We start from the raw sequence: 15,200 nt of genomic DNA, 5'->3' as shown, positions 1-15,200 counted from the left end.
GAGGGAGGGAGAGAGAGAGAATTTGAGGTAACGACTTCTTCTAGACACAGGCACTAATAGGGACTACAACTAACAAGCCCTCAGTCTGACCCTGGAGCCTCCTCCACATCAGTATTCAAGGTCTCACCCAGGAAATAGTGTGCTTCACTAATGTTCAGGGTCCTTGCCACAGATGCAGTCAACCCCACTGCATCTCATCTTGCTAAGAATCCTCATCTCCTTCAAGCTTGGAGGAAACTGAAATGTGGCACAGAAAAATCACTGAGTGTGATGACTGCCTTTGCTCTTAAGTACACTGTAAATGCAGGATGTTATTAGTTGAAAAGCAGAGAAATAAAAATATTAATGATAATTTTTTTTAAGAGAAGCCTTCCCACATCTCCCAGGGCCTAGCACTGTTGTAAGACTCCTCAGATTGAAGCCTGTTCTTTAACTCTCATAGAACAAATGCCCCACTATGGCAATGAGGTTAGTGGAAAGTGGATCGTGTCTTAGGTGAACCTTCGCTCTTCAAGATCATAGGGCAGATCATGGACCTTGAGGAGAGAGAGAGGGAAGTCTCTAGTGGCGACAATAACAGCAAGACCGTGGGCATGATGGGGATGAGGTAATGTAAAACAGCACAGTGAGTTTGTGACCGGTCCCATGTGGTTGAAGGCCAGCATGGCAGGAAACAGAGCACACTGGTTTCTGTGAGCTAAAATGTACTGTGGAAGCCCCAACCCCACCCCTGTTTTGCAAACAAACTCAGTAGGAGCACTATGCCTGCATCTCTGAAAGAGACAGTGGTCGTTCCTCTCCTGCCCTATGGGTGTACAAACCTACTTTGCCCCAGAACCTGATACCCAGTAGCCTCTTTGAGGCACCCTTGCTGAAAGGAGGTGGTAAGACTCATTTCGAAGGCTTATTGTGAGGATAGTAATCTTGTTTGAACAGCTGGTGTGGGGGATGCTTCTCCCATGGCAGATAGGATGATGTGGTGAAAATTAAGGAGTGTGTGTGTGTGTGTGTGTGTGTGTGTGTGTGTGTGTGTGTGTTCTGCCACCTTCAGCAACCTTGTGGGGAACAACAAGGTGTAGACCATCAGGAGACAGGTGGAAGCTATACTCTAGGGACTCCAGTTGACTTTGCAGTTGTTTCTGCCTGGAACCCGCCCTCATGATCGATCACATGTGGGCCCACCCTGTCTTTGGGGGTCAGTGGAACTGGCTATGGGGTTCCAGACTATTCCTCTTCCCTAAGGTACCTGATAAAGCTAGAGCTGAACCCGAAGCTCTCTTCCTAGGAGGAGGCTGCTGACAGTCCCTGTGTTTCCTCTTTGCAGCACTACGATCTCGCCACCTCCGCTGCCCCTGCAGCCTACCCCCAGCTCCGAAACCACCAAGCCCTTTGTCAAGTCCTCACACCAACTCCAGCAGCAGGACCCTGTGGGGCCTACCAGCAGCTCAGCGCCTACACTGAGCCTCCTCCATGCCATCACTGCCTCCATTGTAGCCCTCTTCCTACTACACAGCCTTGGGCCTTCCTGACCTCAACCACTCTTGCAGAGAAGCCAGAGAAACCACAGGAGTCTGTGGCCGTGTCCACTATCTGACACCACCTCAGAGAGTGCTAACACCCTCAAGGCAGTTCACACAGGACAGGGACCTTAGACACTAGAGGACACTAGAGCTTTATTCTACTCCAGTTACATCTTCTTTTTTGTAGAAGGTCTTAATTTCCCATAGTGCTATGGGGCTCTTTTGTAAAATATGTGTCCATATTAAAAGAGAAAATGTATTTATTCTATTGATAAAACTATTTTTATGTAGCCTATGTTATAGTCCCTGAATTAGTCCCAAACACCAACCCAGGGAAGGAGCCCAGGTTCCCATGACCTCTGTGACCTGTGTAGACAGTGGCTTTGAATTGGCCCCAAGCCTCCTACTCAGGCTTGATTTCTCCCACTGTAGGCACCTCTGAGGGCAGGCAGAAAGGCAGCCCCAGCTTTTGTGAGGCTAAATTTCAGAGCCAGGGGCATGGTAGCCAGCCATCCTCCCTAACCCTGTCCAGGCCCCAGAAGGGCAATTTAAGGATAAAGGAAGAAAGAAAGAAAGAAAGAAAGAAAGAAAGAAAGAAAGAAAGAAAGAAAGAAAGAAAGAAAGAAAGAAAGAAAGAAGAATGTTAGAATGCTGCTATTTTGAAGTCCCACATGTCTGTGGACTAGCCCTTCAGGGTTCCTGGTGGGTTTTTCCATTAAAGTAGGAGACTGGTGCTGTGGGAGATGAGCCCAGTCCTGTGGTCAGATGGCTACACTGAGACCCAGAAAGTGAATGGGGTGACCCAAGGTCACAAAGCAAGTGGGTGATCGATGTTCCAGTGTCACTGATCCAGCTTCCATTCAAGAGGGGCTGGTAAACCTTGGTTAGGGCTGGGAAGTGAGCCGGGCAGAGGACAAGAATGGGCAGGGGTGGACACAGAATAGTCTTAGGGGCGATGGAGTGCAGGAGCCTCCAGTTGTGGTAATGACAGTGGTAAAGAGAGCCACCTGCCAAAAGCCTGCTGTGCAATGTGATGACCTCCAATTCAATGATAAGCCTGAACCCCCAAAAGAGGGGAAAAGATCCACCCAAGATGTATGCCCTACCCAGCCCTGGATTAGGGTAATACAAAAAATACCCTTGCTCCACAAACTGTGTTCTACTCCAGGTTCTTTCTGTCAGGAGAAGAACCAGGGAAGGCAGATTTCCCAAACTGGAACCCTCCCAAGCTTCCCATGGCAGACAAGGAGGCCATTTCTCCAGCTCCCCCTGCTGGCTTCTGTAGCCAGGAGCCTCTAGCAGGATGCTGAGCCAGCATGGACAGGCAGGGAGTTGAGGCACAGAAGCCTTCTGTCCCCCGGGGTCTGACTGCTAACACAGTGGGCCAAAGCTGGAATTGTGGCTCATTTTTTAAGGAGTCCTAGATCCTGAGAGCAGAAAAGAGCCCTCACCTGTCAACAAGAGTAAGAATGACGCTAAGGTCCAGAAAGAGGAAAGGCCTCTCCAAAGTGGCACAGCTGGGACAGGCATGTTGACTCCAGTCCCGTTCTCTCACCTCACTGCACATGGGTTTCCCTGGCAGGCTTGATGGCGCCTGGTTGGCTACAGCACCGCCATGCTTAGGTTGGCAGACATCTCCCTTCTGAGATGGCAGGACTCTGGGCAACTCATTGCATAGTCAGGGGTCCCACAGGCATCCTGGCAGGCAGCAGAATTCTTTCCAGCTCTGCCCCAGTGGACAGGTTTAAGCCTGAGACCTGGCAAGATTCTGGAACTCTGCTTCACAGGGTCCCGCCAGTCCCATGGGCACCACACTGTAAACTGAACTTGACCTCAACCAGGACTGGAGTCAGTTTATCCTTGGCAAAAAATGTGACTTCCTATTGCTGAGCGGGAAGGGGCTTAGCTGACTTTTAAAGCAGGCTCAGAAGTTAGACATCAAACGGATCGTGCAGAGCGCTATTGGGATGAGATAAGTGTAAAGGAATTGGAAACACACAGGCCAGATTCCCCTGTTTGGGGCAGAGTATGGCATGAGATGTATGGAGATCAAGCTCGAGGTTAATTAAAGATGAAGCATTTGGGGAAACAGTCCAAGCACCTGACCGTGTGCCCAGACCTGTGCCAGGCGTGGGGCCAAAATGGTGAATTAATACAGCATGTAATCACTGTGCAAGTACAGTGCCAGGGTTACACACATGGGCTGAATTGTACCCACCCTTCTGGGCCCAGAAGAGTTCACCATCAACATGGGATAAGTGGAGCTATCCTGGGCTACTTTCCCAGCCCCAACATCAGGCCACTTGTCTTTCCAAACCCCTTCTTAAGGAAGACTGAAAGGGAAGGAAGTGTTCCAAACTCTCTTCCCCACCACATTCTAAGGTTTTTAAAGATGATGTGCCCTGCTTAGTAGCACATGTCTGTAAGGACTGTACTTGGGAGTCTGAGGCAAGAGCATCAACAAGCATCATAAGAGGTCCAGACTGGGATGCACAGTGAGTTCTAAAGCTTGAAGTACATGACCAGTCCCTATATGAAAAATGAAGGGAAGGGAGGAGGGGAGGTAAGGAAGGAAGAAGGAAGGAAGGGAGGGAGGGAGGGCAGGAGGGAGGGAGGTAGGAGGGAGGGAAGGAGGGCAGACTAGTCCAACAGATCAACAAAATTCAAGGTAGGTGTGGACTTAGAAAGAAAGAACCATTGTTCAGGCACCTAGGGCCAAAGATTCCTGGCCCCTGGAGAGCTCTACCAAGCCAGGGTTTAAGCAAGTAGCAAACTCAACTTACTGGCCTACATCCTAGGAGACCTTGCGCACAAAACAGAATGTATGGCTAGGCCACTTAAACTTCCCTTCCTGCTCTGGAAACAGACCAGTAGTCCATCAGCAGTTTCTCAGACTTCATGTTCTTGCTAGCTAGACTCATAAACACAGAGCACAGTTCCCTTGAGATTCCAATGAGTATTTTTAGGACTTTCGTTTTAACTTTGAGTCAGACAGAAAGATGGAAGGCCTGGGGCCTAGCAGATTAAGTGACCAGCACTTAGCAGGGAATCAAAGAGGTGCCGATGCCAATCTCGGAGGTCAAAGATACAGTCTGCAATGTCTGGACCGAGGGTGACTCAAAATGTTCACCTTATACTGAAAGACCCAAGCACATCCTCCTCACATGGAGTGTGGTCACCGGCAACGTCCTAGCCTTGTCCAGTCCAGACTTGGGCAAGCCAGGAAGCTCAGGTACTTTGTCCCACCACTTAGCCTAGTGCCCCTATCACAACAGATCCCAGAGAAAAGAACTGCTGGTTGTAATTTTAATGACACCCTAAGTGGAAAAAAAACAAAAAAAAAAAAACAAAAACAAAAAAAACACCAGACTTGTGGTAGTAATAACCGTGAGATAAACACCAGGCCCTCTACTTGGTATTTAAGACCCTCCATGACCCTGCTCAGCTGACCTTGCTGGTCATGTCTCATCCCTCCTACCCCAGCCTGACAGATGGAATCATATCTGTTATCTCTAGAATATACATAGTGCTGTATACATGTCACTCCCCAGGGGAAGCTCTCTTCCCTTCCCCCCAGCTATTTATCCCGTGAGGATAACTCTAGTGGCTTGCTCCAGGATGTCCCCACGGAACCCTTTGTACATTACTAGTCCCACACCCACATTCCAGAGTTAGGGCTCTTTAGATATGAATTTGCTCCCTGTTGGGAATACAAGCAAATCAATGAGGTGGGTCCTGTGTCTGTTTTTTTTATGACCTTCAACACAAAGGTGATAGATGAAGATGTGCTGAGAGGGACAAGGGAGGAAAGGAAGCAAGACAGAGGAAGAAGAGGTTGGAGCCAGGAAAGGCAAAAAACAGCCCTGGCTTTCTATTTGAGACAACTTCCACATCCCTAGCTGCTAAAGGATAGCATCTGAGTGTAGAGTTCTCCAGGTGGAGGTAGATGCATAGTATGCAAGGCCCAGGGTCCACTGGCTGAAGATGTGGCAACCAGCTGGAAATCTTGGCAAAGGATTGGTGTAAATGCCATGAGAGTGCCCCTGGCTTTGTAAGGTTTGGGTTCTTTAAACATTGTTAGTTTTCCAAAAATTCATCTAAGCAGCCAAAAATATCACCCTGGCTGGCCATCTAAGCCTGTAGATTCGGTACTCAGTTAAAGCCGCTCTACACCCCTCCCCCATTCTTACACAGCCCAGCCAGGCTTGCCATGAACTGGCAGAAACTCCTGCTGCCCTTGAGCAGGGGACCTCTTGGGGAGGAGATGCCTGGATTGAAACCCTGCCCATGACTCCAGCTCAGAGCCACTTCTTAGTCAGTGCCCGACCTTGAGGAAGGGAAATCGGAGCTTATAAGGGCTCTTGGACCCTATCTGGCCCTTTCCAGGGAATGTCAGCTCCTCAACCCTGTCTCCAAAGGCAGACTTTGCCTATAGAGAGGCCTTTGCTTGCTGCTTGGGAAGCCACAGAAGCTCTTTCAGCTTCTGTTTCTTCATGGACCATAGGGAGAGTTTCCTGGGGCCAGAAGGATAATTCTGTGTATCATATTGACACCACAGGCCACCATGATGGGAGCATGTGACAGATAAGAAAACATAACTTAAAGGCCCCCTCCATCCTACAACCTGCCTTGGGGAATGTGATTTTGAATAGGATCCAAGTCTAAGGTGCCTGGAGTGAGAAACCAAGGACTCTTAGACTGGAGTCTCTCTGGTTGCAAGGCTGAGGTGGGTGTGGCTCTCAGCTAAAGAAGGGGGAAGTTGGCCTTAGCTTTTGCCCAGTTCTGTCTCAGATTTGTTGGCTACCCCACTGTGCCTCACTGTACCAAACTGGCTTCAGCTCTCACCATGTTTGTGGTGTTCTTTATCACCTCTTCCTTCACCCCTGCCCCATGAATTGTCATGAAGAGTTCTTTAAGAGTATAATAGAAGACAAAGAAAGATGCTATTAATGTTATTTTGCCAAAAATATTTTTGTAGCATAATATATTAATAAAAGATGTTATGAACTTGACCCTGGTGTTACTGTTTACTTCTCTGTTTTCCTTCTGCAGGGAACATTTAGGGAATTGTCTGGCTTGTGAGGGCGAGAGCCTATGACAGTGTGGCACAGAGAATGTGAATGACCCCATTTTCCATGCACAGATTTGGGTGTGGGTTGTGAGGGTGGTTTGAGCAGGGAGTTCGCAGGTGCAGAGGGCCAGCACCAAGGGAGGTATGTGTGACCCTCGCCAGGCAGAGGGAGCTGCCTATGGTTTGGAGCAGGAGTTGTGCAGCTGTGTTACACCACACTTTGATCTGGGCTTTGCTAAAGGAACCTTCCTTCTGCCTGCTCCTATCTCACTAGGGTTGCTGCTGTTCCTCATCACTTCCCCACCTCTGGGCTCTCATTGGCTCAGGCTTGCTGGGAAATTGCTGCCAGCCACACCACTGTCCCTCTAGTTTACTCTCTCCCCCACAGCCACAGTGAGTTTGGCAAGCTACAAAAATGACCATGTCTCTTCCTGCTTTGAACACTCTTCAGTGCCTCCCAGGATTTTGGGAAAAGACATCCAAGGCCCCTTGAGATCCAGTCCCTGTTTATGTTTCTAGCAAGAAAACCACTTCTCTGTGGTCCCTCTCCCAGAATGCAGCACTCCATGCCATTGCCTAGGCTTTCTGCTTATTGGCACTGTCCACCTTGTCTTAGTACATGCTGTTGCCAGTGCTGCCAGGCTCCCTGCATCTCTAAGTCTCACCCATCATCAATCCATGGGCCCCTGTGCATCCTACATGTACCAGCTCCAACAGTATCTGCCTCAAGAAAATCTCCAACTCCAGACACCTAGCTAGTCACTTGTTCCCACTGCTCTCTGTACCTCAGGGACTGCTGGGCTGAGATTGCTGACATGTTGTTGGCTCCTAGTACATGCATCTCTTCTGTGCTGTCACCTCCAAGTGCTGTGGCTGTTAGCTGCCACTGTCTGGCATGAATGCTTGAGGAATGAAGAAGTCCATAAAAAAGGAAAGAAAGAAGAGATGGGTGGGCATCCAACAAGACACATTAAACCTTTTCTGCCACTTCATATGGAAGCACCAAGTGTTAGCTCCTGAGATCTTCAAGTTTCACCAGGGAAAGTCCCCAAAACTTGGGGACAAAGGAGACTGCCACTTCAAAGTTACAAGTCAAGGGGTACAGAGATAACTCAATCAGTAAAGTGCTTGCCATGCAAGCATGAGGATCTCAGTCCAATACCCTAGAGCTTGTTTTGTTTGTTTTGTTTGTTTTTAAGAAGCCAGGCATGGTGGTACACATCTGTAATCCCAGTGCAAGGAGGTGAGGACAGACAGGTCCCTGGGCTCAGTGGCCAGTCAGCATAGCTTACTTGTTGAGCTCTGGGCCAATAAATACTATAGGGATGGGCCCATTTCTAGGCATGGATGTTAATGCTACAACTGGTATATGAGAAAATGTTCAGAGCATTTAATTCTAGAATCTTTCATCTGCAGAATTTTTACACCTTAGCTCCACTGTAAAGATGAAGTAACTGAGGTACACGGCTGGTCACATGGTGTGCCAGGCCTGGAACCCACAGTCAGGCTCCAAGTCAATCTCTTCATTTCCTTTTTGCTTTTGGGGGGATGGGGCTATGAAGTGGGTGGGGAAAGCATTGGCATCCACACTCTACAGACCAAGTGGGTGAAGTTGGGATCCCATGAGACCAAGTGACCTGGAATCCACCCAGGATTTTGTTGTGTCTAACAACTGGAGAATGGGGAAACTCCAGGGAATAAGCTCTGCCCTGTTCCCAGCCCCTCTGAAGTCTTCTGGGGTGACATCAGTGGTATGAGGATCCTGATTCCTGTTATGGACCCGGCTCTGTGCTCTGCCCCTCTCCCCGGAGCCTTGCTCCTCAGTTCAAGTACTCCCAGAAGAAACCTGAGACTAAGAAATGGGACATGATGGGAAAGGTAGTTAAGGAGAAAGGGGACTCCTTCAGGCACCTGCCAGACTGCTTTCCACATGGCAACAGATGACAAAAGGGGACACTCAGTGTTTGTGCCTAAGGTGTTGAAGGCTTTGCTTTCCCTACCAAGAAGCCCTGCCCAAACCTTTCTGTCCTAAACGGATAACAGAATAGAGGACACCACCATAGACACCCATCTCTGTAATACAGCCTCAGGCAGACCTTTCTATACTGTTATTAACAAGTTCAGAACTGACCCCTCTAGGAAGCTCAGGAAGGTAACTTTCAACTCTGTGAGGGGGAAACCTTTAAGACCCATGCCCTTGGGAAAGGTAATGATTTTCTAACAAAAGAAAATGTGTGAATGGGGGCTAGGAACTCTCAATGGAGAACAGAGCTCTACCTCAAGCTGTCTGTGTTCTCTTTCCCCGTCCCTCCCTCCCTCTATGCCCTGCCTTCTGACCTCTCACCTGTACCTTCATTCCTTCTTTACCGTGCCAAGTCCTTTGGGAACCCTCCCTATCACTCGGAACATCTGGGGTTTGCTAATCCGTGGTAGTACCACCATCAGATGGTGTCCTATAGCAACTGGCCTTTGGGATGAAGTCGACAGACCCTTATTTTCAGTTCTAGCTGGACCTTTGTCTGATTTGTGGCCTCAGGAAAGCTCTGCTCATCTCTTGATGTGCCAAATCATATTTACAGAATCCTTTTCAGAAAGAATGCCAGCCTGCCACTGCTGGGATTTGGGCTTGGAAGAAAAAGCAGCTTCTCCTATCTCTAAAGGAGCTCGAAAGAAGACATTCGTATGACCAGTGAGATAATTTCTGTTTTCTTTCTTGACAAAGAGAAAACTGGAATAAAAGGCAAAAGGAAGAGTGATATAATAGTTTTCTGTTGCTATAGCAAATATCTGAGATAAATCAGCTTCTAAAACAAGAAGGTTCATTTGGTTCACAGTTTGGAAACTTCAGTCCGTTCCTCTGCCATGGGCCTGTATCATGACGGCCATAAGAGCAGGAGCACAGAACTGTTCACTCCCTGGCTGGAAAGCAAGAAGTAGAGAATAAAGCCAGACCTAATTGTTCCCTTTGGAGGGCCCAAAAGTCTCCTGTCAGACCTTACCTCTTAAATTCCCACTACCTCCCAATACCACCTGAGATCAAGTCTTTAACACGTGGGTCTTTGGGAGGACACTTAAGAACTAAACTATAACAAAACTCAAGGAGCAAGGAGGACGAAGACAGATCTGAGGCAAACAACCTCTCATGGGTAGAAAATCTGCAAGCAGGTATTTTCCATATCTGAGCCTCACAGCCCTACCCTCTCCTGTAGGTCTGGACTGCCAGGAAAGAATGGAGTGAGACAAGAGCTGATATGCATGATCAAATAGAAGTGGGGATGCCAAGTGGCAAGCTCTGGGACATGGGGAGGTTGGGAAGAAGACCTTTGCCAGCTGCTGCTACCCAGTAGGAAGAGTCTAGCTGCACCTGTGCTTTGAGTAGACCGGAAGAAAAGTTGAACCTGCTAGTCCAGGGAGTAAAGGGAGCCAGGAGGCTTCAAGCTATGCTGAGCCCAACTAGAAGCCCTCCTTCCTCTGTGCTGGGGTTGCTAGTGCAGGACAGAAATCAAGCATAATTGATAGGACGGGCACAGGGTATTACTCCAGCTGCTGTTCACCAGGCCAATGTTTTATATTGGTTAGTTGTGGGCTTAGGAAGCAGTTCTTCTGTCCCTCCCTTATTTCTATCTCCCTCCCCACTCCTCTCTCTCTCTCTCTCTCTCTCTCTCTCTCTCTCTCTCTCTCTCTCTCTCTCTCTCTCTGTGTGTGTGTGTGTGTGTGTACTATGTGGTGTATATGTGTGATGTGTTTGTGTGGTGTGTGTGAATATTACATGTGTGTATAATATGTGATATGTGTGTAATGAATTTGTGTGATGTATGTGTGTAGTATGTGTATATGGTATGGGTGTATAATGTGTTTGTATTTTGTGTGGTATATGTAATATGCTTGTGTATAATGTATGTATGTATGATGTGTTTGTGATATGTGTATGTGGTATTCATGGTGTATTTGTATATGTGATATGTATATGTGATATATTTGTGTATGTGTGCATGTATTCTGTGACATTCATATGGTGTATGTGTGTGGTGTATCTTTTCCCTTTTTTCACTCTGATCAATCACAAAGAGGGATAGCCTGAAAACTATCCTAAACTGATATTTCTAACCTGAAAAACTAGTTCCTGACAAGGAAGGCTGGAGCATCATGGGATCTCCTGGTGTCCCTTTCTGGATTCCATTCACCTCATATCTCCATGGAATGATGGCAGGGGATAGTTGGATATTTAGTGCACACAAGCAGGACTTTAATCAAGGGCTAGGGAAGAGAATGCATGAGATCAGAAAAACAGAAAAAGACATATTCAGGGGAGGGTAGACAAGAAGGGCAGTAAGAAAGAGTGCCGGGACGGGGGGGCGGGGGGGGGGGGAGAAACCATGGAAAGGCCCTGGATTGGGAAAGCAGGAAGAATTGAGCCTAAGGGAGGGTGGGATAAGGAGACTGGACCACTGCAGTCTGAAGGACAGAGTAGAGGATAACAGGGTCTCTGTGGCACAAGGACTGTCAACATGGAATTCTTCAGCACAGATCAGTTCTGGACCAGAGACCAACATAGGCCTAGAGACAACACTTCTCAGACAGAAGTCTCTGCCCTGGGAGATTTGAAATAAGCCACTTTCAAGACCAGCCAGACTCCCCTCACCTGACCCCTAAGGTCCTCCAGGTTCAGTCAGTCTTGGGCTTGTCATCAGGGGCCCTGAGTCCTGGGTCTGGCCTTGGAATAAGCCTCAACTTCCCTTCTCTCTGCCCCATTTTCTCAGTTCTATAATGGGATAATAAAAGTACTCCGATGGAAAACATTTGGAGAGATGATGTAGGAGGAAACACCTAGGAAACAGGCTCCTTGGACCAGTTAGCTGTTGTTGCTCCCCCAGTGACCACCACACACACACACACCTGCAGTGAGGTCAGGAAGTAGCTGCTTCTGGAATATTCTACATGCAGACTACAGGCTTGCCAACAGCAACAGAGGGCCTATACCCATACAGCTGAGCTAGGAGGCAGAGGCTCTGGGATACCTCTCTGTGAACAGCCAGAGGCCACAGCAGCTTTAGAACATGTTACAAAGTAAATCTGATGCCCTAGGGCCAGTCTCATCCTTCTATTGAGCCTTAGTGTTCATATCCTTTCAATGGGAAGGTATAACCAGAGCCCAGAGTTGCCCCAGAAACTAAAGTAAGTATCTCTGTGCTTTGGAGAGGTGAGGAATGAAGCCCAGTGTGGCTGGTGTCTGGACAAGGAAGAGAAAGGGGGAGAAGGCTATTTGCTGGGATTCCTGCCTTAGGTCTGGTCATGGAAACAGTATGATCCACATATCCCAGAGACCCTTCCAATGCTCCACTGGGATCCCCAAGAGGAATATGTTTGCCAAGTCCTTTCAGCTCTTTTCTTCTCTGTATCACCCCCCACAACAGCTATACCCCAACTAGCATAAGAGTTTTTGAGATGTTTAGGCTTAGGTGTCATTGACTCCCTACATTCAGCAGCTGCCACCAGAGGATAACCATACTTAGACTGTGACCTTGAGCTCTAAACCAGTGACCTGAAGGGGCAAGGCTGTAAAGTGGGATGTGCAGAGGCAGGCTGGCTCAGCACCCCCACTCCCATTGCACAGAGAGGGCCAATGAAGAGGAAGTATGCCTTTGGGGTGCTGCACATTTGGGGTGTGGTCAGGAGTTTCAGAGCCCTTAGGCTCCTCTTCCAGCCTTGGCACATTGTGGCTCACCTAAATACCAAGCAGCGGGTCAAGTTCTGCAGCCCTCCTCGGTTTCACAAACCTTCTGCTCCTCAGAACCTGAGGCAGGGGAGCATCGTGCAGACAACTAAGAGCTGGGAGCACATTGATATGTTCAGAGGAACTCGTTCATCCCATAGAGACTGTGTGGTGACACTACTGTGCTCCCAGAGGAGACTGGGGACAGAGGGTGCTGTGAGTACTTTCTATAAGTAGCTTCTGCCTCAAGGGCTAGCAGGTCCTCAGGGAGCAGGGATGTGATGTAGAGTCCATTTGCATCCTCTGCCTCCTTGCTGCCTACCTCCTTGTAGATCAGATCACTCCCTAGACCTCTACAGACTGTCCAGTTTGGACACTATGTCTCCAAACATGTGTCCCATTGCCTCCCTGAAAACCAGGCTCCAGACACGTAGAGCTACTGAGGCCCCTGAGCACACTTCTGGATTCCCAGCTCCATCTTCTAGTTCCACTTCCCCTCCAGCTTGCTGTACACTCTCCCTATTTCCACCTGGAGGTTTTCTTCCTACTGCTCATGGTCAAGCCGAATTTCTACCTCCTTGTTAGAAGTCTGCCCTGGCACCACCCTCACTCAGCAGTGTCTGAATGTTCTGCACAACCAGTCTCAGAATATGGTTTTCTGTACATCTACGCATTAAAATGTTGATTTTTATTTCTTTAAAGCAAAGTCCTGGGCCTGATTCATGTTTGTATTCCCTCAGTGACCAGCAAGTCTTTAGAAAAGGGAATATGTTTATTATATTCATTTTAAACCTGAGACAAAGCACCACCCAGTATGAGTGTTAAATTATGTTCATCAAAACCAAAGCAGTGGCTGGAGTTGCAGACCAGTGTGAAAGCACTTACTGTGTGTAAGACCCTGGGATCCATCCCACTGAAAATAAGCAAGCAAATAAATAAATAGCAATACAATAAAAAAATGATAGTAGCCACCCATCTGTAAGTTAGCTTCTAAATATGTTTTTCCCTGGGGGTTGCGCCTCCACCCACAGGTTTCAGGGGGTAACAGGGATTTAGGGCACATAGACGCCGGGGGTATAGGGGTCGTGACCGTGGATCTAAGATGTTTGGTAACTTGAAGAGAGACTCCTACAAATAACTGTCACCCCACCACCCCGGCAATCCAGCCTTGACACACATTCTTAGGAAAGTTCGTTTGTATTATCCGAGTTTAGAACTTAAATCCACTTCATGTAAACACAAAGTGTGTGTTTGCTAAGTTTTAATGCACACTGGTGCTTAAAGGAATACCATCACTGGCTGTGTTGGAAGCAGGCTATTCCAAGGCTTTGTTCTAAACTTTACCAAATGTCAGCACTTCCAATCCTGCCCTACAGAGGTCATGATGGTGTGAGAGCCACATGTACCTGCCCTCCCACCCCCCACACCCGCTCTCATATTTTAGCTGTCACAATGGCAACAGACATGTGCAAACTTTTGTCTACTATATTAGTTCCACAAATGGTGTTGACCACAAACATCAACAAACAAAACCACCTCTCCTCCTCTTCCTCTTCTTCTTCTTTTTCCCCCTCCCCTCCCCTTTCCTCTCTATCCCCCTCCCTCTGCACTTGCACACCCTTTCTCTCTTTTTCTCTTTGTTTTTTTTTTTTTATCTTTCTCTCCCTCACAGTCACCCTGGCAACTTCCCTGACCTCGTTTCTTGGGGCCAGTGAACTCACCCAGCCCACCTGAGAGCAGCTTCCCAATAAACCTGCCTTTAATATATTCTAAAAAACAAACAAACAAATCAAACCAAAACCACACATTAGTTTGTTTCAAACTATTTTTCTTTTATTTTTTTTCCTTATAGCTAAGGCACTAGGTTTGATTTTGTTTTTTAATCATTGCACTGGTGTTGCCCATAAGGTTTCTTTTCAAAACCTAGAGGACGATATAAAATGTTTGTTCTGACGTAAGACATCGAATCTCAAAGTCTGAAGAAACAGTCACTGCTCAGCACATCTCTGCCATGAGAAGTGACCTCCAGAGAGTCAGTGGCTAGAACTCACACACATTTGTCCTGTTTCCCTGTGCCCATCACTGCCTGTTCATCCTAGAGAACACTATTTTCATCTTTGCTCCTAGAGACGGAGGTAGCATGAGGGAACACTACAAAGGGCAGCTGGCCTGGGTCCCAAGGCCTGCCATGACTGCTTGCTGTTAGTTTGTCCTTGAACATGCCCATGAACCCTGCATCCAGGAAGCCAGGAAAATGAAGGCTGCCTTTATAAAGCCAGGATGGTGAGCAGCTAAGACAGCACCCTGGAGAGCTTCATATCTGCAAATTTGACAGCAGTGTGTGACATGGTGGCCCTTGAAAGAGACAAAGCAGGTGCCCCATATCCTTACAGCTTCACTCAAAGTCGCCAAGGGGCTAGTCCAGGCCCCCTTGGTATTTCCTGTTCTGCTTTGGCAATGACTTCGTAAATACCATCAGGACTGAGACTCAGTTTCTACCCTGGAAAAATGTAGATTGGAGCAGATATCTGCAAAGTATTGTCTAGCTTTAACGGGCTAGAACTTTCTCTACCTTCCAACTTCTTAATTCAACTGCCAGATTTTGAAATCATGTTTAGAAAAAATATGATTTGTATCAGAGGGTAAATCCTACCAGCTACCACCAGTGTGAGTGTTCTGCCTGGGCAGTGTGACTCTGTTCAGCTTCTCCAGGACATGCCAGGGAGCACCAGGGACAGGTGAGAGGCACTTCAAACACTCCTAGACAGAGACACAAGGTCAGCATCCATCACAGAACAGAGAACAGGCTTGAGGTATGTGGACCTAAAGGCAGGAAAGGCAGCCATGCAAGGGTGGGTGTATGGGAAGGCAGGTAGGAGGGAACCACGCAGGAGGT

The 15,200-nt window shown here is 47.9% G+C and overlaps 1 protein-coding gene across 2 annotated transcripts in view; it reads left to right on the top strand.

The window, feature by feature from the left end:
* The window catches only part of Trabd2b (TraB domain containing 2B), a 243,683-nt gene extending 239,566 nt beyond the window's left edge, over positions 1–4,117 (top strand). For both annotated transcript variants that reach the window (XM_029476722.2, XM_021161098.3), the window contains exon 7: positions 1,325–4,117. In XM_029476722.2, coding sequence (XP_029332582.1) covers positions 1,325–1,529 — 205 coding nt within the window. In that variant the 3' untranslated portion in view covers positions 1,530–4,117. The remainder of the gene's footprint in view (positions 1–1,324) is intronic.
* The last annotated feature ends 11,083 nt before the right edge of the window (positions 4,118–15,200 follow it).

The sequence above is a fragment of the Mus caroli genome, unplaced genomic scaffold, assembly GCF_978045245.1.
Source record: "Mus caroli unplaced genomic scaffold, Mus_caroli_1 scaffold_6, whole genome shotgun sequence".
In the NCBI taxonomy this organism is placed as follows: domain Eukaryota; kingdom Metazoa; phylum Chordata; class Mammalia; order Rodentia; family Muridae; genus Mus; species Mus caroli.
The sequence above is the reverse complement of the archived record's forward strand: the minus strand, read 5'-3'. Positions and strand labels throughout refer to the sequence as shown.